At 39.1% G+C, this 21,528-nt stretch overlaps 1 protein-coding gene across 1 annotated transcript; it reads right to left on the bottom strand.

The window, feature by feature from the left end:
• Positions 1-2,515: 2,515 nt before the first annotated feature.
• On the bottom strand, positions 2,516-20,678 carry LOC134003093 (helicase with zinc finger domain 2-like). Its single transcript, XM_062442224.1, has 20 exons — positions 20,535-20,678; positions 17,447-18,999; positions 16,688-16,871; positions 16,393-16,500; positions 15,310-15,824; positions 14,569-15,207; positions 13,662-14,454; positions 13,494-13,569; positions 9,901-13,282; positions 9,648-9,730; positions 9,419-9,544; positions 9,182-9,337; positions 8,790-8,934; positions 8,583-8,714; positions 7,264-7,456; positions 6,910-7,056; positions 6,567-6,776; positions 3,493-3,649; positions 2,983-3,150; positions 2,516-2,708 (listed from the first exon to the last, which is right to left on the bottom strand). The coding sequence occupies exons 2-20, from the start codon at positions 18,793-18,795 to the stop codon at positions 2,596-2,598; spliced, it is 8,676 nt and encodes a 2,891-aa protein (XP_062298208.1). The 5' UTR covers positions 18,796-18,999; positions 20,535-20,678; the 3' UTR covers positions 2,516-2,595.
• Positions 20,679-21,528: the final 850 nt, after the last annotated feature.

The raw sequence follows: 21,528 nt of genomic DNA, 5'->3' as shown, positions 1-21,528 counted from the left end.
AAAAAGAGATGTCAATTTTCAAGTTGTTTGTAGTCATATTTTTTAGGGATTTTTCCAAACTTGGTATCATACAGTACACTGGCATACACTGGGTCAAACTAAGGCCTTGATGTCATTGTAAAGCCTGCATCAAATCTTGACCGTGAGACACAGATGTCTGCTACTTTTGGGGAAAACAGGAGGCACCCTGATAGTGTTGCTATGGCAGTCAAGGTCAGAGATGTGGGTGCCTGTCTCTCTGAACGGAGTAAGGTTAGTGCAATCAGAGGTTGGATATTGTTGACCATGATGAATGGAGGGAAAGGGTGCTGAGCTGTGTTTCCAGACAATGTACATTCATACACCCCTTGTTTCAGATTTGTAGACCAATACACACAATTATATATACTGTAGATGTGTTGGATCTGACCATATTTGGGCATGGTTCACTTTTGGTATTATATGTGTGGCTTAAAGACTATCCCCAGAGGACTGAAACTCCAGTTGAAGGGAGCATCAGAACAGAGTGTGTACTGATAATTATTTCATTCTCCTTGATTAAGAAATGTGATATGCTTAAGAAGTGCAAATGGGCATTAAAGGCAGACTTCATAATGTGACCCATCATCAATACTTAATAGAGATACATTGAAAATTGCTGCCCCAAAACTGTGGAATTCTTATTTTTGATGTTATTGTTGTAATTTTTTAAAAATCTTATTGTGTTTTTAGTATGTTTTTATTTTGTATGTGTTCTTCCTCTGTGTGAAGCACTTTGGATCAACTATGTTGTGTTTAAAGTGCTATATAAATAAAGTTGAAGTTGAAAAAAACAGTTCAGCAATAAGGTAGAAATTACTTCAAGAGAGAGAAGACATACTATCATATGAATTTATTACACATAGAGACTGACCATCATGTTTATTGGCTGATGATGGAGAATTTTTGGAGAATAGCTCCATCCTGTCAGGGAACATTAGGGTTTGTACAAAGAAGAATTATTTTATGATTACAAGCTATGGTCATTTAAACTGAGACTGAGTCTATAGTATTTAAGTTGAGAAAGCAACTTACTTTCATTTGTTGTCTTTTTGGGTTTTTTAAAATTATATTCTATATTTTATCCATTTCTTTTTTAACCTTTCTAGTTTGATTTGTTCCATTTGTTGTGTTGGACTTGCCCATCCTGAAGTTATTCCTAACTAAGGTTGCAATGGGGCAGAAAATTGTGTAGGGGGAGTGGCCCTGCAGTAAGTAATGTGCTATGTTCATGTGATTGAGGAAAAGGGGAAATATTCAACTGTATTTCATTAAATCTGGTTGTTTTAACCAAGATTATGCTACAACATTTGCAACCCTATTCCTAACTCAATATTTTGCTTAGTTAGAGCTACAGACAGGACTCGCAGGGGGGACAGAGGGGGGATGACGTGGAACAAGAGCCCCCCTCCTGTAAACGAACCGGCAACACAGCAATGTACTTGAATAAACTGATAAACTGAAGGCCAACTCCTGTTTACGTTTTTCCCCCCCTCAACACAACTATCTCTCAACCTGTTTTACATTTTCCGTAATGTAAGAAAGCCTCCTAAATGATGAGGTAAAGACTCTTATCATATGTCATGTCATATGACTTTGGCACTGTAATGCAACCAGAGTAACAGGTTTGTCTTCACAACATGTGGGTTTGAGTCCTGTGCTTACTGCATATCAGTTTTCCTGTTTTCTAAACATTAGAAACGAAATTAAAAAGTACACTATCACTCTCTCTCTCTCTCTCTCTCTCTCTCTCTCTCTCTCTCTCTCTCTCTCTCTCTCTCTCTCTCTCTCTCTCTCTCTCTCTCTCTCTCTCTCTCTCTGTGTGTGTGTGTGTGTGTGTTTAAGCTGCTATATTTTGACAAATGGTGCCTGTACAGGACAAGGCCATAAAGATGTAATCACCCCCTTTAGTGCTTTATATAGCAGTTGATTTGGTGGAGTATATAATCAAACCACTTTGCACTTTAGTCACAGTTGCCCAATTGTGCAATTCAGTTCAGTTCAAAATTCAGCCTTGGTAAAGTAAACCAGTGCAGTACTTGAGCAGATAAACAGAACTTCTCCCCTCTGATGTAACATTGTATCATATTGGTTTCTGATCATGTGTTGATGGCCTCACACTCTTCCACTGATCTACAGGTGGCTGTAGTGCACAAATCACTGGATGCAGAAATGACTTATCAATAAAAAAAAGAAAAATACAAAATAAAGAACAGTCTTTCATTTGAAAAACATGAAGGTTAAAAATGTATATTCTCAGATACAAAAATATAGATACAGTCGATGTAATAGTTGAAGGATTCCATATTTACAGATTCACACATGTTTAAAAAAGAAAGGGGTGCGTCAATCAGAAAAACAACTGTGTCAAATACATACAGTTTATGATCAAATACAATATCAAAACCCCAAAATCTGCTATAAAACTGTAAAAACAAAACAGCACAAGTTATTGTGGTATCATAGAAAAAACATGAAATATACACATTTTATGAAGTCATGTGGGTGAGTCAGTGTAAGAGTTCTGATCTATGGCTTGTAGAAATCAAGTCTCTTCACATGGATAAAGGAGATCAGCTATGTGGCACCTTGCACTGACATCTTGTCTGCATCTGTCACTGCGTTGTGAAGCCTGTAGTGTTGCAGGAGCTTTCTCCAAGCTCCACTGCAGTCGAGCAACTCTTGGTTCCCTTTGAGAACACAGACACATTTGAGTTATCAAGCTACACAGGAACAGCAGAATACAGTATCTCTGCTTGATATAAATTTAATGTTTTATAATTACTATATTGAAAGTATTATGTATGGAGATCTGTGTTCCCCAAATCCCGCAACCATGACATGAAATAACAAAAATACAGTGACAGCAGAGGTCAGATATGTTGATGCATTGTTTAACCTCTTCAGGTCATTTGATCACTCAGCCTTTAGACTGGAGAATAGGTAGAACAAAAGAGATCTCACCAATGATGCACAGTCCCTCCTTGGCCCTGGTGATGCCCACATTGATCTGGTTTGGATCACCTACAAAGCCAATATGTTTTAACAGCCAGGGTCTTTCTGGTTCACTCTGAATCTCTTCACTTGGCAAAGAGCACACAGTCGATAGGATGACATAACTCCATTCACTTCCTAGAAGACAAAATGCAAAATGCTTCATGATGAACCTTCACTGTACAAGGATGTTCTCTATTTTCTGTGATGCACTGGATTAATGTACTTTTGATTTCCTTACCTTCATTAGTGTCAACTACTCTACAGATTAGGATTTTATATTCTAAATGTAAGATCTGGTCATAAATATGACTGACTGCTAATTTCAATTACACAGCATTGTGGGGAGTAGTTAGATCCAGCAGTACTTGAACAAACATGAAAATACTAAAAACATCTATACTTTTCCATTGTGGTGTTGCTACTTTCCCCCCAGTGAAGGATTTGTCATTCAGAGGAAGCAGAGAGCTACACTGTTACCTTGGCTTTTCGTGATTGTGGTAACAGTGATTTGATCCATTTTCTTCTTCTTCAGCTCATCTCTGATCTCTGACACTTGGGCATTATAGGGCGACAGGATCACAATACTTTTCTGTTCGACTTTGGCTGTCTTCACCAGTATTTCAGCTATCTCAACCTGCAAAAGAACCAAATCATTACAATCACGTCAATTACTCAAGGCTAACTTTTACCCCTATATTTTGAAGAATGAAGAATATCACAAACATGAACTCTCAGAGGAAACAGATGTTGTTGGCATGGCACAGCCAAAACTAATGAACTGAATGACTTTTTTGACTTCTCCAAAGAGGGGGCAGAGGCCCTAAAGATTATTTTTTACACTGATGATATTTGATCCCTGAGCGTTGAGAAGCCATGACACTATGATAATTGATAGCTTTGCAATTGAGCAGGTGTGCTCCTACAAAAAGTTAGGAATAATTATGGACAAAAAAATTCAATGGTGTGAACACGTGGAGTTACTTTGTGGCAAACTGGCTCAGAGAATTCACTGTCTCAGGATGTTGAGAGTGTTTGGAGTCAACGAAAAGAACATGTTGTTATTGTACCATGCTGTACTCGAAAGTCTCATTAGATATGGCATGGCAGCCTGGTTTGGCACCTTAACTGTCCAGTTAAAAAACAAAATTGCCACTCTGATGAAAACTGCTACAAAAATTCAATCCATCTATGATGTAAAAGTAATGAAACAGGCACGCAGAATCCTCAATGACCCAACACACATCCTCCATCATAAAGAGGAATTCTTACCATCATGAAAACACTTCAGTCAGCAGAAAAGCAATCGTTCTAAACTCTCACTTCCCTCAAATTTGAACACGACACTGTCATGTATGTTGTTTTTTAGAGCCTGTCTGTCATGTATGTTGTTTATTAGAGCCCAACCGATTTATCAGTTGGCCGATATTATCGGCCGATATGAGCCTTTCACAGATATATCGGTATCGGTGTACATGTTTTCCGATATAAAAACTTTTTTACAGAACATATAATGAAGAAAATTATGCTTGGGGTAATCTATAAATGGTGTCATTACACAGTTTGTCCAGCAGAGTGTACTTCAACTCGACTGCTCACAATACTGTCTGTAGCATGAGGGGCGGATAGTGCCAGAGCTAACGGTAGTATGGAGTCAAGCAGTGTCTCCATAGTAAGTTACCAATAGTTTGTGAAATACATACTGAGAAGTTAATAAACCACTATCCCTTCATTTCTTCTTTTCAATATAACTAATATAACTTTAAGTCAGTCCCTGACAACATGTCACACCTGCTTTTCACATGTTAGCTACATTAGCAGAGCTACAGTTTGTCAGTACAGTCAGTAATGTAGCAGACTGAAAAGTTAGCATCAGAGCATCTTTCTGCAGCTCAGCAGATGGTGCGGGGGTGGACTGAGTCTGTTCACTGAAGGTTGTGACCTAGTTGATGAGACACAATGCTGGAAAGTAAATAAACAATCCCAACTTTTACTTTATGTGATAAGAGCTCATCATACTCGTGTGAACATGTATTCATACCAAACTGTTTTGTTCAGGGTTCACAGTTGAGTGGTGGATAGGAAAAGTTCAAAGAAAAGAAAGCCAAATCTCTTGAGACTGATGCATCATAATGTAAAGAGCACAGAGCTTTTTGGCTGCAGCGCAACTGCCAGCAGCAGAAGCAACAGCAGCAGTAATGTTGTCCTGGACGTTGGCCAGCAAAAGTGCTGAGGACCAGGGGGAAGTTGAACCTGATGAGCACCCATAGGCTGGTCATGATGAGGGACAGACAGCAGAGGTACTGATAAGTGGCAGGCACACAGAGACACTAAACATTAGGCTACATTCATTCAGGTTGCCATTGGCCCCTCTCTTAGGCAACAACATAGTCAGCTTTTATCAACTGGGTTTGCATAATATGATGATGAAAAATATCATGCCATTTAGCGCTGTCAAAATGTATGTGTTAAATCTGGCTGTCAAGCTAACATGAAAAAATAAATGTGTTAAAAAACGAATCGCGGGGTGATGGTTTATTCTGCACCATTTCCAAAAGTCCTCCACCAGGCTCCTGTACCCATCCTCCTGTCCATCCCTATTAGCCTAACATAGACTACAAGCCTGGGGTTTGTTGGTAAACTGCTTCATTATTATAAGAAAGAAATTGATAGTAATTAATCACAGCAGAATTGTACAGTAATTAGTTAATTGGTTTTGTGATGTTACTTCCTGTAAATACCTTGTTTGGTATAATATTGGTATAATATTGTTCGGTATAATATCTAGTATAATATTGTTTGGTATAATATGTGGTATAATATTGTCTGGTATAATATTTTGAGGAGATATCAGGACAACCCTGTTAGTGACTGTTTGTGTGCGGCTGGGTGGTGGGCCTATTAGGGAGAAAGTCGAGGGCCGTTTTTTATTCTAAGTCTGTCCCTGCCTGAACGTGTATACAGCAGAATAATGTTACAGCATAACACTACTGCTGCTCTTCATCTCTTCACTCAGCAGCAGTTACTGTTTGTGACCACTAATGTTATACATGAACAGTGAAATATTGATAAAAGTGACATTTTTTATAAGCAAGACAAAAGCATTTCTGATTGGAGTTCAATCAACATGAATAATTACTAATACTGCACAGTACTAATGTTTATTAAGGTATTTTTACTTCTAGAAATAAAGACATTTTCTAGAAATGAAAATAAAATTTATAATGTTTAATATACTTCATTAAAGTTACTAGTTTTATAAAAGAGCTTTCTGAGTACCTTTGCATAGTCATATCAGTGAACAATCATGAGTAATCCACATAAAAAAGGTAATCATTCCAGTTCAAAAATTCACTATGTCGGCTACCATATCGGTTATCAGTTTTTCCACTCTAAAATCAGTATTGGTATTGGTTTCAAAAATCCCATATTGGTCAGGCTCTATTGTTTATGTGCAGCTGTATTCAGCACAAATTTCCTTCGGGACAATTAAGTTTATCTTATTATTAGTGTTTAAAATCAACAAGGAAAAGCAAGGGTGCTTAATACTGTACCACTTTGTCTCTCTCTTCCAGGTTTGCTTTAGAGTTCTCGTTTCCCTTGGCTGTGTTCACAACCAGACTGATGGTCTTTCCTATGATGTGCCCAAAAACGATTGACATCGTTCTGCCACCAACACGTAGGACACTGCTTGGTTGCTCCACACCAGTTTTCAGCTCTCCTTCATAGTATTCATTTGATGGGAACTCACATATGTCCTTATGCTATGAAGAAACATGGTTTATAATTATTGTTTATAGCAACAGTTCACATACACATTAGTTATATACAACAAGCTATATGAGATACACACTATACACTATACGTGTATACATAGTGTATATTTCATGTTCTCACCATTCTGTACTGTGTGTCCAGCATCACTGCCCTGTCATCACAGACTGTATAGTAGCGTTCAAACAGAGACTTAGCCATCCCCATCTTCCTCACACGCTCATTCCTCACAATAGGTCGTAGCTGTTTGTGGTCACCAATCAAAACAATCTGAAAGTCACATTGTAAAACAATTGAGTGAAATAGTTATCTATGTGTGTGTGTGTGTGTGTGTGTGTGTGTGTGTGTGTGTGTGTGTGTTCAAATTGACAAAAGCGGCCTTTAAGTACATTTATATATGATTAGCACACAGACATATGAAGGACAGTGTTGATGGAGATCAGGAGCATGATACTGATCATTAAATAAAAAGTACACCTTTTCTGGATTGTTGCAGACTAATGGAATCATGGCCTGGGGTTCAGTGGCCATTGCACATTCATCAATGAGGATCTGACGTGCAGTGACTGTCTTAATCAAGCTTGGTGTGGAAGACTGTGTACATGTGCACAGTATGATGTCATGCCGTTCAAGTTCATATGTCCGAGCATCTCTGAGAAGCTTTTTGTATCTATGAGGAAAAACAATCCATACAGTTAGTGTTACAAATAAAATTCTTCAAAATCAAACTGACCTGGTCTTTTTGCCTTTTTAGTCTTTTCTGATCTCACTTACTCCTTTTACTCCTTTTAAGTTTATACCTTGAACAGGGTGTTTAAAAAAGACTAGGGATTACTTCTACATATGTTTTACCTCATTATTTGACACTTATTGACAGCCAATTTAATTCAAATATCCGACATTGTAACATGGCCCAGGTCTTTGCTCCCATTAACAAATTGCAATGTTAAAGCTCCTGTGTTGATACTAATAAAACACTTCCTAATTATCTTTCACAATTAATACATTTTAGTGTGGAGGCAATAACAGCCTTTACTGTTAAATAACCAGAGTAAATGCTAACAATGCAGACATTTTAACTAATGAAAGCTTGACTCGTCACGCTAAAGCTAATTTAACAAATACATTTAATCTAACAAATAGATTTAGACATTTTTCTAAAGCGCCTGTCAAGAAGGTTTTAGGTTTTATATTGATATAAGATATCTGAAAAAGCATGGTGATGAAGAGATCACCACGAAGATTTTCTATTGGTGTAGAGAAAAAACACCTCCATCACAAATGGAAGAAAAATATAGATCCATGCACAGGTTAAATGGTTTGATAGGAAAGAAGCTTCATACAGTTTGGGCCTAACATTAGAGGTACCATGTGGATTATTTTTCACACTATTCCAGTAATCTACAGGTGGCTGTAGATCATTGGCTATAGTAGACAGGGATGCATGAGGGAGAACCCAACAATTCCTGGAAGCAACAAAAGCAGGAGAGTAGGTTGTCAGATTTGCTACTAGGTAACCTAGGCCTATGAATTTGGACGGAGAGGGAGAAGATTTGCTACTGTGGAAGAAATCCAAGAAGATATGCACAAGGGTTCTGACACAGTGACAAAAGGAAATGTTCCCAGGAACGGGAGAAGAACTGGGACAAGTGTATTGCATCTCAAGGAGAATACTTTCAATTCGATACAAAAGGTACTATGAAAAGGTTTAAATAACAGAAATTCTGAGTCTTCCCTTGTGTTCTGGTGAGTGTTACTCACCAATTATTTCCATGCATATATGCTTTTGAACTTACTCTTTGACCTCTTGAGCTGTCAGTTGTTGTCCTTTGTTCTCAAAGGCAAGTTCAATGCGTTTGTCAAAATCTCTTATTCGACTTGAATAAGGGTTTTCTTTTTGCCGCATGCGGTGATGAAGAGTGATACTCCTAAAAAACATGTAATGTAATTAATAAGGAATCAAACATTTAAAACTGTGTCATTAACTGGTGTGACTATAATACCGAAGTTCTGGTTTGGCACGTTCTTGACGGAATGTCCTACAGTAAAACTGAAGGTTGCGGTCTGGATAAGGGTAGTCAAGCATCTCCACTTGTTGGCTATAGACTCTGAGGGGTTTCAGTCTGTCCCCAAACCTCAACAGGTACTCTGTATTATAACAGCAATAGACACACACACACACACACACACACACACACACACACACACACACACACACACACACACACACACACACACACACAAACACACACACACACACACACACACACACACACACACACACACACACACACACACACACAACACAACACAACACAACACAACACAACATGGATTATAGTAACAGAAAAATTAAAACTTCACCAGAGATCACATGAGATATATAGTAGCTTGCCTGCAACAACATCAACAGACTTGTTGGACGGTCCACAGTAGAGAATAACTTGTTTCTTGTTCTCATCCTTGGGGTCAACATATTTCCTTGGGTTCTTAGAGTTCAGCTCGATGAACCAGTACACTATGTAGACACCTACTACTGTCTTCCCAGTTCCTAAGAGACAAGTAGGGAAAAAGTCTTAATCGATAGCAGAAATTATGAAGCATCAAGGCGAATACCATTTCTAGTTCATACCAGGTGGTCCCTGTATTACTGTGAACGTATCATTTAGAGCTTTGTCCACAGCTTTGTTCTGACTCTGGTTTAGCTCTGGCAGTCTGTATGGTAGCTGTTTCCTCATGATGGTCGTCTTTATTTTTACTGCACAGACAAAATGAGAGGTTTTATGTTGTCTGTGTTTTGTTTTGTAGGTGGATACTAATAGTAAACCTCTGGGCAAATGTTCACTGTCTAATGGACATACCTTTTGGAATGGGTTTCCCAAGTGCTATACTCTTGACAAGATCACATGCAGATGGAATGTTGACCACAGCATTTTCTTTCCGTCTGCAAAAAAATTATAAAAGTATAATTTAATCCAACATATAAACTCTGACATTAAAAAGAAAAACATGAAATGAAAAGTGCTGTTAAGACTTCCAGAAAATAATGTAATCAAATTACACTATAAGCAGTGTTACATTTATTAAGTAATGGTGAACTACACTGGAACTTACATGTCAGGCAGGAGCTTTGGGATTATTTCAACTGTGAAACGTGTGTTTTTCTGAAACACACAGTTGGGAATTTTCTCCATTGGCAGGTGATGAACATAGAACTTCACTGTACTTCCATCATTTGAAGAGTGTTTACCTTCTTCTACTGTGTAGGTGACAGCATGTGCCACCCATGTGAACTCTCTTGGGTCCACTTGTGCAGAATGTTCCAGAGTTGAAATCAACTTCAAACTTCTTTTCCGAATGCACAACAAGCACTTTGAAAGGTTGCATCCAATCGCCCATTCATTGATCCATTCCAGAGGTAAGAAGAAGCTTCCTGTTAGTGTACGTTCCTGCTCCTTTTTAAAGTTTACTGCCAGGTTCTCAATGATTATGCTGTTACTTTCACTCACTGCAGTGGCAGCAGATTCCATTTCACACAATGGTTTCCAGATCTGGACATACTGCTCAGTATCACTATAATAAATCCTTGATGGATTATCTGCACATCTGGAGAAGCATGTGATAGGGCTGTGGACATGTTCCACACAAACTTCAAACTTGGGTCTAATGTGAACCAACTGAACAGCAGGCATGGGATAACCTCTTATAACTTCTGAGGTCATTTGGATCTTAAGAGTGTCCCCTGGCTCCAACTGAAGGTCAAAGTCAACATAGTGATCTTCCTCAGAGGTATGTGTGGTAGTCTCGGCTTGAGGCAACTGAGAAGATTCTGGCAGACTCTTTTCTTTTTCTGGTTGCTTAGTATTAGCGTTGATTATGAGTGACTTTGCATGATCCCATTTTTCTTCAGCAATTGCATCAACAATGTCTTTCCATACTGTCAGTGGAAGCTCAACACAGGGAGCACAGTCTGACAGCATTTTCATCTCCTGGTGGATTTGCACGTTGTCAGCTGCATAGATCCGCCTTTTCCACTTAAGAGTGACGCAGTGATTTTCGTCATCAAAAATTGGCTGGTCGTCCAACTGTAAATCTTTGTACATGATTGATAAACTCTCTGCAAATATGTTTGTGTTGAAAGGAAATGACACTGCAAAACTTTCTGTGTTAGGATCTGCACTAACAACAAATGCTAGTTTTGTGGCACTTTGTTCTTTCATGCTCACTGCGTAGAAGATTTTCTCAGCCTTTTGTTCATACTCTTTGGCATCCTTGAAGTTGTTGTCAAATTGATTGCACAAAGCAGTAATCTCTGTCTGAGTGTACTGGACATTCCTGTCACATATGATGGAGTGCAAAAGTCTTTGCAAGACGATGTCCATGTATCGCCGTATTGGAGAGGATGCATGTGTATAATACCTTAAGTTCAGAGAGTAGTGCCCAACTTCTGCTTCAGGGAAGGAGTAACAGATGACATAAGCTTTGCTAAAGCACTTTTTGAACTGATTAATGACTGGCTGGAGCAGAGGGTGGATGTCATCTGTTGCAACGAGATCCACCATTTGGTCTATATCATCTGTTCTGGCAGCTGACTGGATATCATCCCACACTTCTGTGAGTATACGGAAGTTTCCACAGTTTGAGACGAGCTCATCATGGGTTACGTTGTGCCGAACATGTAAAGACAGTGGTATGAGTTCTCCACATTTCTTCTTGAAATGTTCAACTTTTTCGGGATCTGGTCCTGCCTGACAGCGAAGGGGTGTGCAATCCCTTGCTTTTTCTGAACCAATCAAAGTCTCAGATGCATGTTTGTTGAATAACACACTTAGCTCTTCAATCATCAGATGGGCTTTGCGCTTCCCGGGTAATCTGTGATCATCAGGTTGAGCATAAGCCCAGTCCTGAAGTCTTCTCTTCCTTTGTGCTTTTGCGAAACAATGAACCACAGCGACACAATTTTCTACTGAATCAAATTCAGGTCTCTGTCTATATCTTTCGGAGATCATGATCTCTGCATCTTCATAAGACAACTTGCTGTTAGACTTGATCAGTGACAGCTGGAATTCAGGCTTTCCAATGACTTCATGTGTTTGATTGTTTACTTTGAACATCAATGAAACCACTCTACGATCTTGATCTTCCAGAAGACTAAAGCGTCCAGTGCTCAAGTCTTCGTGGAACATATGAATGGGTTCTTCTCTGCTGCGGTAATATGTTGCACCACGTTGTTTCGCATCCTCGTCTAATTTACTTCCTCGACTCACAAAGCTTGCCACATCTGCGATATGGATTCCCAGCTCATATTGGTCTCCAATATCCCTGACACTGATGGCATCATCCAAGTCTGTTGCATTTTCTGGATCCACTGTGAAAGTCATTACCTCACGTATATCCTGTCTGTGTGTGCTGTCTTCATCTGCCATATTGTCAGTTTTGTGTGAGTTACATGGAGTGGTTGCAACTTTGAATTCTTCATTCAGGACAATTAGTCCATCCAAAGATTTTCCAGTTGGAAGAATTCCTGTCACGTTCCCCAATGGATATGGACAATTTTCTCTCCAGTTAATCACTTGCACCATAAACACATTGTTCTGTTGCAGTTGTTCATCAAGGCATTCATATGTTACAATTGTCCAATGTCCATTGATTTGCTTTTTTATTGGGAGTAAGTTGGGTTTTTTCTTGCTGATCAGTATGCGTATTTTGGGTGCAGTTTTTGTAATAGGCATCATCAATCTTTTGACAAAATTGTCATCAGAATTCAGTCTTGGTTTGCTGTAATCTTCATCCTCAAGCACACACACTAGATCACGGGCTGATTCATCTTTCTTGGTGATACTGAACACTCTTGATCCTTGTAAAAGCACTTCATCTCCAGAGAAGGCCTTGCCCAGGTTTGCCCTTCCTTTTATGCTTATAGGTCTGGTGGGGCTATTATATGGTATGACATAACCTCTGTTATGGGACTCCCTGACCAACTTTCCAAGCTTGTGCATCTCTGGTTGTTTTTTACATAACTCTAAAACATCTGTAAGATCATCAGTGGTATTGTATGATGAGCTTGACTTGTGGTGATTGAAGCCTTCTGAACAGTCTTCATCTGAACTATATTCTGTTTCTAGCTGTTCATATTCATCTTTCAGTTCTTGAAGAATTGAATCACTGAGAATGCTGCTCTCATCCACATTTCCAGGCTCTTGAAATCTTGCAATTTCCATGACATCTTTTTCAAAGAAATCTTTGGTGAAATGCTCTGGTGCAACACCACTGTTGTTGATGCAGTGTTCTATGTAGATCTTCCAGATTCCTGAGCATTTCCCAAAGCAACAGAGGGCAGCAGCATCTCCAATCACAACCACTTGGGACTGAGCCCTCGTCATTGCTGTGTTTAACACACGGGCATCATTGAACAGCTCCAGACCAGGCAGATGTGATGTTCTTAGGCTATCGCGTGTTTGCACAGCTGTCATAATTACTGCCCTGAACTGTTTGCCTGTCGACACATGAAGATAACTTATAATGAGAAAATGTTAAAAAAAAATCTTTTTTTTAAAAAAAGGAAAAAAAAAACAGTAACATATATGAAATGCGATATAAATTTAATGTTTGAATAGACAGACAGGTGCTCAGTTTGAGTCAAGTCATCCTTTATGTCTAACAATGGGATAATCATACTGGAGTTCTTAAAGCTAAATCAAAATTACCTTGTACATTTGAAAGATTCTCCACATGGACATCTGCCAGGCTTTTTCTCTTAAGTGCTGTCCGAATTAGTCGAACCTAAGGAACAATTAAGATCATTAAAATATTAGTCTACAACTCTGACCAAACCTTGTATTATTGATGTAATTAATTAATTAGTTTTAATTTACCTGACATCCCTCTGATAGAACACATATTGAGCTTTGGTCCTTGGTTCCCCATGTTGATGGCCAGTGTTTGAGAATTTCGTTTACTGCTTCATTCACTGTGGCAACCTCTTCTTGGTTATACCAAGACATAGACACAGTGTCAAAGAGACACTCTCCCCTAACATGGTAGAACTCTATGGCAGGGCCATTGTCAGGAGGTGGAATATTTCCAGTAGCTTTGATAACATCATTCTTACCAACATAGAAATGGGTGGATACAAACTCCACAATTTCTCTGGTTGATCGGTAGTTTTCACTGAAAATAATTCTACTTTTTTGGGCAGCATCACACTTTTGGTCTTGATAGTAGTGGAACAAGCGATTAAGGAGTGTGTGATTTGAACGACGATGATCATCCACTGAGAAAAGTTTTGGCCCCATTTGCATGTGATCTCCTGCTAAAACAACTCTTGTGTTTGGCCCAACTAAACCAAGGGGAATCAAGGCCTCACATTCCAGCATCTGAGAGGCTTCATCAATTAGAATGTGGGTGAAGTATCCCTCTGGGAGCTTTAGGTCATGAAAATGCATTGCCATTGTTGTGGTGGTTATGACTATTTTGTGGCAATCTAGAATAGCTTTGGTTGATGGTAGAAACTGTCTGTCTTCTGAAAGAAAGCAGTACTTCAAAGTAATCTCATCTGTGGCAAACAAAGCACTCTTGGTGTTTGCTTTTATTCGAATCGGCTTCATCCCAGCATTTTTTTTGTCAATGAATGGATGGAAGTGCTCTTTGACATACAGATCTGCAGAACTGAAAGGAATCAAAAATGAACATGTGCAAGATTTTAAAAATTTGCTTGGGGATTATATGCCCACATAAAGCAATCAATAAGCATGTCAATACATTTTCAATGTTATGTATTACCTGTTGGTGTGGGTGCAAATTAGCACTTTGTTGTTAGGCTCTTTAGAAAGTTCTCTGGCTGCTGTAGCAAGGGTGAATGTTTTCCCAGTTCCAAATGGTCCATAAATGAGGATTGGTGCCACGCTTTTTTGGACACTGGAAAACCCAGTGATAAAGTCAAATGCTGACTTTTGCTTTACATTCAGCTCCTCATAGTGCATGTGTTTTGCAGGAACACTGCAGTTTTTAAGGTCTGGTAGCACTCTTTTTGTATCAGGAAGGAGGTCTACAGCCTTGTGCATGGTACAGAAGCTGTCGCGGTCAAGCTGAAACTGCACTTCCATTTGATATGATTCATTTCTTTTGAGTATAAGATGTGAGCAACATCTTTTAGCGAGTTCCAAATACATTTCGTTTGCACTTCTTGTGTCTTGCAGGATGTTGGCCTCATAGACCTTGGAGTTTCGGCCACTTGAACATAAAGGGGCTATCAGGCCAGACTTGATGCTTCGTTTCAGTACCTGTCCCTCAGGGGTGTCAGGTGTGAGATTACAGGGAGTTGAGACAGAACAGAACAGTTCTCCTGGAGGAGCAATCATCATGCCAAACTCTGGACTGTTCAACACATCCAGTGTTTTAATTTCTCCACAAACATTTAGCCTAAAGTAAATAAGAAGAAAAGCTTCAACATTGATTTGCATATATGTGCTATTTCCAAACATCATAAAAGGAACAGGACACAGATAAAGATCAGCATTTTACCTTGAAACAACTTGGTCCTCTGCTTGTTCCTCTTCGTACAGGAAGTGGTGCATGCTTTCTTTGTAGTTCTCATGATTCAGAGGTGTTTGGCTGTTATAGGAGGACTTAAACAGAAAGTTAATCTGAGGAGGCTTGTACTCTTTTAACAGCTCCTCCTGTTCTTCTTTCCTGGCGGAACATGGGATGATAACCCTGTTCCCTCGATGCCAACGCTCAACACACTGAAAGGTGACTCCAGGGGTCATAGTTGGTTGTTCGATGTCATCCAGTGATGGCTGGCCCACTCTTACTCTGAGTTTTTTCAAGAGCACTGGTCTCATGTCAAAATCTAGCACTAACCACTGTTCATACAGACCTGGGTTGGTGCATGTGAAAGACACAGTGATGTCATAGGTCATGTCATCACTGAGAAAGTGTTCACCTGAGGAGTGACTGCAGGGCGCTAAACTGAGATAATCCAATGTAAATAATGCTCCTGGTTCTTTCTTCAACAGCGCCACATGCACAAGCTGTCTCTGTACAAACACAAAAGTATTAATTAAGCATTCTATGATGAGGACGTTAAAGAGTTAAGTAAGTTATTTGAAGATTGATTTGAAGACTGTGTGAATAACACATTGACACAGAAAAGTAACATGGCACAGTAGCTAGACTAATTCCTAAAGGTGGCATTTAACTCTTGCTGGTCTGCTGCAATTTGGTCTGCATGTCCATTTTTCGACATGTAATACTGTTGACATCAAGCAGCAATAAGTACAGTTTGAAATCGAAGGCAATGCAGAAGTATCTTAAAGTGAAGTACCACTGATGGTCACCAGAAAATCCCTGGCTCCAATAGACTAAAATAAGGAAAATAACAAGGGCAAATCTCTTTCTGGAAGCAGGTAAAATATCAGGCAGGAATTCCTTTGAACTGATATCACAGAAAGAGAGGAGAAGCACGTCATGTGTACTTTGTGGACACTCTCACTAATCTGTTAACATGGGCGCCAAAGTAAAACCAAGAGGGTCCACAATGTACATGCGCTTCTGACACTTCCTGTGTGTCAAGGCACTTACAAAAATAAAATCTAAAGATCTTACCTCTGTTTCAACTTGAAAGTTCCACTGAAGTGTTGCATTGATGTGTTCACACTCCAAAGTTAAATCTTTATCACAAGAGATGCTGACATCATCAACTTGAACTGACATCTGTTGAAAATATGAAATAGTAAATTAAAATAGTTTGAATCAGTAGGAACTGAAGAGTAAATTGATTGAACTGTCAATAATTATATCATTAGTAATAGTAATAGCAATGGTAATTGTAGTAATAGTAACTAGTATTAACTACCTTTGTTACCTGAACCTAAAGAACATATTTGAGCCCCATACTCACAATGTACACTTCATTGCTGCTGTTTTTGTATTCTTTCAAAAGCCTGTCATTATAGCTCATGTAACCTTGGGCTTCAATGTTATGTCTGATCTCCTCTTCCTCTTCAGCACGCATCACCCACTCCTTCAGTTCTTCCACAGAATGAGCTTTTGGACAGTTGTTGCCATACTCACATGTTTGTGGTCTAAGATGAAATGGAAATTTCAGTACAAAACAAACATTAGAATAGTAACAAACAATAGCAGTTTTCAGAGGTGTTTCTGGAAGTCTATCACCATCTTGTGTTAATATTGACTTTTTTTCAAACTGGTAATAACCCCTTTAATTCCATCAAAATTTAAGTAATTTTTGCACTACATTACATACACAAAACTACTAAATGACTATGTAGTATGAAAGTGGGATACAACATTACTCTTTAAATGATAAGTCGGGAAATGCTTTCCCCTTTTTAACAGCAAATCACACAAAAAGACCAAAATAATTCAAAAAATACAATTCAAAATGATGCTATTCATGAAGGGCATCTTAACAATAACAACAATACTGAATATCCTGCTTTCAACAGATCAAACCACAGGAAGATGGAGAGTCCCATAAAACCGTATGCAATTTTGCAAATGGATGACCAACTGGGTAAAGGTCTTGGTTTTTTGGGATTACACCACATAATAGCATAAATGTCCATAACCATGGCAAAAAACCTACAGTACCTTCAGTACAGTAGTAATACATGTAAAGGGGAGCAGTGTTGATTACCTGTCACACAGCCAAAACTCAGCTCTGCGATTGTGTGGCGGCTGCCGACATTCCCACTTGATGATGGTGTCATCAGAGAGTAACTGGGCATGCTCCAAAGAGGAGCAGTGCTTGAAGAAGCTCTCTGGGGAGGAAAGTTCCAGGAGGCAGACTTTGCAGTACATGGTGACCTGTCTGGACTGGTTCTGCTCCTGCTGGCTCAACTGAAGGATATGAGTCCGGACTAAGAGCCCACTCTTTTCCGCTTTCCACACCGCCATCTCCACCTCGCTCTGGGCAGAGGCACAGTGGCCGGCCTGATGCCAGCAGGGCTTGACTTGCCTGACATGACTGCAGTACTTAAACTGACAGTTTTGAGGAAGTGGGCGCACCTGACAATAGATGTCCTTCCTATTATTCTCTAATAGGTGGTAAACTAAGATTGGGTTCCAGGTGTGTGCCTCGTCTGCCGAGCAAGTGGCGTTCCACCTTTTGACTGTTAATTTTTGTGGATGATCATGAAAGCAGTCTTTACAGAGCTCAACAAATTCCCCTGAAAATGTTTGGAGAATGCTTTCAGCTGCACTTTCTGGTGTTATCGAAATATGCTCAGAGTCAGCTACATGTCTGATTAACTCATCTTTATCTATTTTTTTCCCTCTAACATAGTTCCATACAGTGGCCTCTTCGAAGCTTCTGGCAAAAGTGCAGCTCTCTCCATGTTGTGTGCATCCAGAGCCCTCAACATAGAAGTCACAAGCTTTGTAAATGACATTTTGATCAAAGTCCCCACAGTTAGGCGGCTCAGAGACAGGTCTCCATTGGTGAGAGGCTTTAGCTTTGACTAAAAGCTGATTTCTACTGCACTTGTGAATAACTGACTCAACAGTGTATGTTATTTCATTCTCCTTAACAGAGCACAGATCACACACAGCCTTCAAATCTAAATCCAAAAGGTCACCAAGACGTTTAGATGTGTTACTCTGATCAGACCCTCTCTCAGACTGAGATATAAGATAGCAGAGATGGTCATGGTCTAATCCTTGATGCTTTTCAAAGTTCCACACAGCCACTTCTTCTTCACTTCTAGCAAAGGTGCAACGGTTTTGGTGCCTTGTGCAGCCAGAGCCCTCTTCAAAGAACCAACATGTCATATACTGACTAGGGTTTGGAAACTTGGGACGTCTAGACACCGGCCTCCATTTGCTGCCACCTTTGGCTCTGCAGAGCAGGAGATCATGTGAACACTGGTGCTGGACTGATTTTAAGGAATACGTAATTTCTTTCTTTCTGACAGAGCACTGAATGCATACAAGTTTGAGGTCATATGTTGATGAAAGCAGAGCTAGTTTGGACCCCCCAGCGGACATTGTGACACATGCATAATGCTGAAGTCAGCACTTGAATGCAGGATATTCAAGTATGGCCCTGCAGATTGTAGGAATGTGGACTCAGAGGTTCAGTAGTATGTTTCCTGGTTACAGTCAAAATAGACTCAGATTAGTCATAAATTAAGGAATCTCTGGATGTATGAAAAACTGAGGGCCAAAATCTGAGAAACATCCAGAATGTGTCTAAAAGAGAAAACAACAAAAAAAGTATAATAAGAATTGTGCTTAAGAATGCTGTTTATTTCAGAAAACCACAGAGGGTCACTTTTTAGGCCAATACTCATTGATCTGCATAATAACTTGAGTATCACAGAGTATGACATCAACATTAAAGGTTTAGACTGCCAAGAATGACACAACGCATGCTTGTTGCTAAGATGACTCCTCAATATGATGCTTCAGAAATGTGGCCTTGGCACAGGTTTCCTGCACATAGAATGCACAAAATATGAAAGTATGATAATTTAAAAAAATCAGTAGGCACAATATGGCCTAGAATTATTTCAATTTCAGTACTTTCTGGTAAAATACAACACAATCCCTATTGATATAGATATAGATATAATGATATAGCTACTAAGAAATCTAGGAGTTGTGTTTGATCAGTATATGGCCTTTACCTCCCACATTAAACAGATTTTAATGACTGCCTTTCTTCACTTTCATAACATCGCATATCTTTCAAAATTATGCTGGAAAACTAGTCCACGTATTTGTTACTTCTAGGCTGGATTATTGTAATTCGTTAGTATCAGGCTACCCTAGCAAACTGCTAACAACTCTCTGTATTAACAAAAAGAAGTAAAAGAGATCATATTTCTCCCATTTTGGCTTCTCTGTATTAGCTTCCTGTATAATGTAAAATCCAGAATAGAATTCAAAATCCTTCTCGTCACTTTCAAAGCTCTTAATGGTCAGGCTCCATCATATCTTAAAGATCTCATAGTACCCTATGAACCTATGAGAACACTGCACTGCCAGCATACAGGCCCACAGGTTCCTTGTATCTCTAAAAGTAGAATGGGAGGCAAAGCCTTCAGTTATCAGGCTCCTCTCCTGTGGAATCATCTTCCAGATATGGTCAGGGTGGCAGACACCCTCTCTATGTTTAAGCTTAAAACTTACAGGCTTAAAGACTCCTGCTTGTGTGGGAATATTGGGTCGATTACGGTCTAGAGCTGCTCTATGTGAAAAGGGCTTTCAGATAACTTTTGTTGTGATTGGGCTCTATATAAATAAAAATTGATTGACTGATCGACTGATTGATTGATGTGACCTGGAGTGGCATAAAATGGCCAGATGGAATAATCAGTTTTTATTATTCAGCTGTCTGCTGCTTAGAGCTTCCATCTTATGTCCACTAGATGGCGGCCTTGTGCATTAAAAATATATAGACTGAGAATGAAGTCAGTGGAACAAATGGCTCAAATGAGTCTGGTATTTAAGCAAGGTTTTCTGCTAGAGTTTTTACTGTTTTAAAATACACACCCTGTAATTCAGGTACAATCAAGACAACAATAAAAAAATAAAAAAATTACACTACTGATTTTTGCCCGGTTAAAAAAAATCTACATCCAACTGTCCAAGTTTATATGCAAGTTTAATTAATACTACAACTACTACTACTAATAATGATTAATGTGTTATTATTATTGTTGTTGTTGTTGTTGTTGTTGTTGTTGTTGTAATACTTTATCAACAATATTAATAATAATTACCGTTGAAGTGTGGGAGCAGTTCAGCAGTTCCAAGACATTCAACAGGAAGTTGTTTGCAGAGGCTGTAATATCGCAGATAACTGTGATCCAGTTAACGTTTCAAAGTGAAGGCAAACAGAACCCCTCCCTGCAGCTGGAACGTGTCACCTTTCACGGACCTTTATTTGGAGACTCACCCTGTGATGATTACCGGGAGAGCTGTTCTAAGTTTCGCTTCACATATATTGCATCAGGTTAAAATGATAGGCAATGCGCTGTCCTCATATGCCCCCAGTCTGTGTCACATCCTGTACATGCAATGCAAAACACTTCCTCTTTTTAACAATAGCTTCCTTGTAATGTGGTATGTTTCTGCACAGTCAAAGCAATACGTGCACTATAAACCTGCTCCTGTAGCCCAAATATAAACACTAAAAGAGGTTTTCTTCCGTGTAATCATTCCTCCTGTTCATACACACAAGCATGATAATGTAAACTCATAAAACAGGTATAGTAAGTAATACAAGGGTTTAATGTGACTGTGCTGAGGTCTAAGTCAGTGTTCAGTCACACAATCATTTTGTGCAAAAATGCAAAAATGTTTCACTGTTCATTTGGGCTCTTCATTCTTGTTTAAGACAGACTGAAAGATTGTGAACCTATACTGCAAGGTCTAGATTGCAAAATTGAGATGATATATGTTTACTCACGTACTTCACCCCTTATTTTAGATGCTGGGCTTTACATTCACAATTTAGAAATGAATTGAACTGTGTTATCTTAATATATGTCACCATGTTACTATGCTTACTGCATGCATTTTATGCTAAAATGTGGAACATTACATGCCATATATTGATTGTTTGTATTAGATACTGCTTTCATGTGCACAATGAGGACACTAATGTCACCGCAAATATTAGGAAACATTAACCAGAAAAACCTGTTCTACTAAACCCGATAATAACATTAAAAGCATTTGAAAATCTACCTCGTAATAAATGATTTTTGCATC

This window comes from Scomber scombrus, chromosome 3, assembly GCF_963691925.1.
Source record: "Scomber scombrus chromosome 3, fScoSco1.1, whole genome shotgun sequence".
NCBI classification, from domain to species: domain Eukaryota; kingdom Metazoa; phylum Chordata; class Actinopteri; order Scombriformes; family Scombridae; genus Scomber; species Scomber scombrus.
This window is presented reverse-complemented; position numbering and strand designations above follow the sequence as displayed.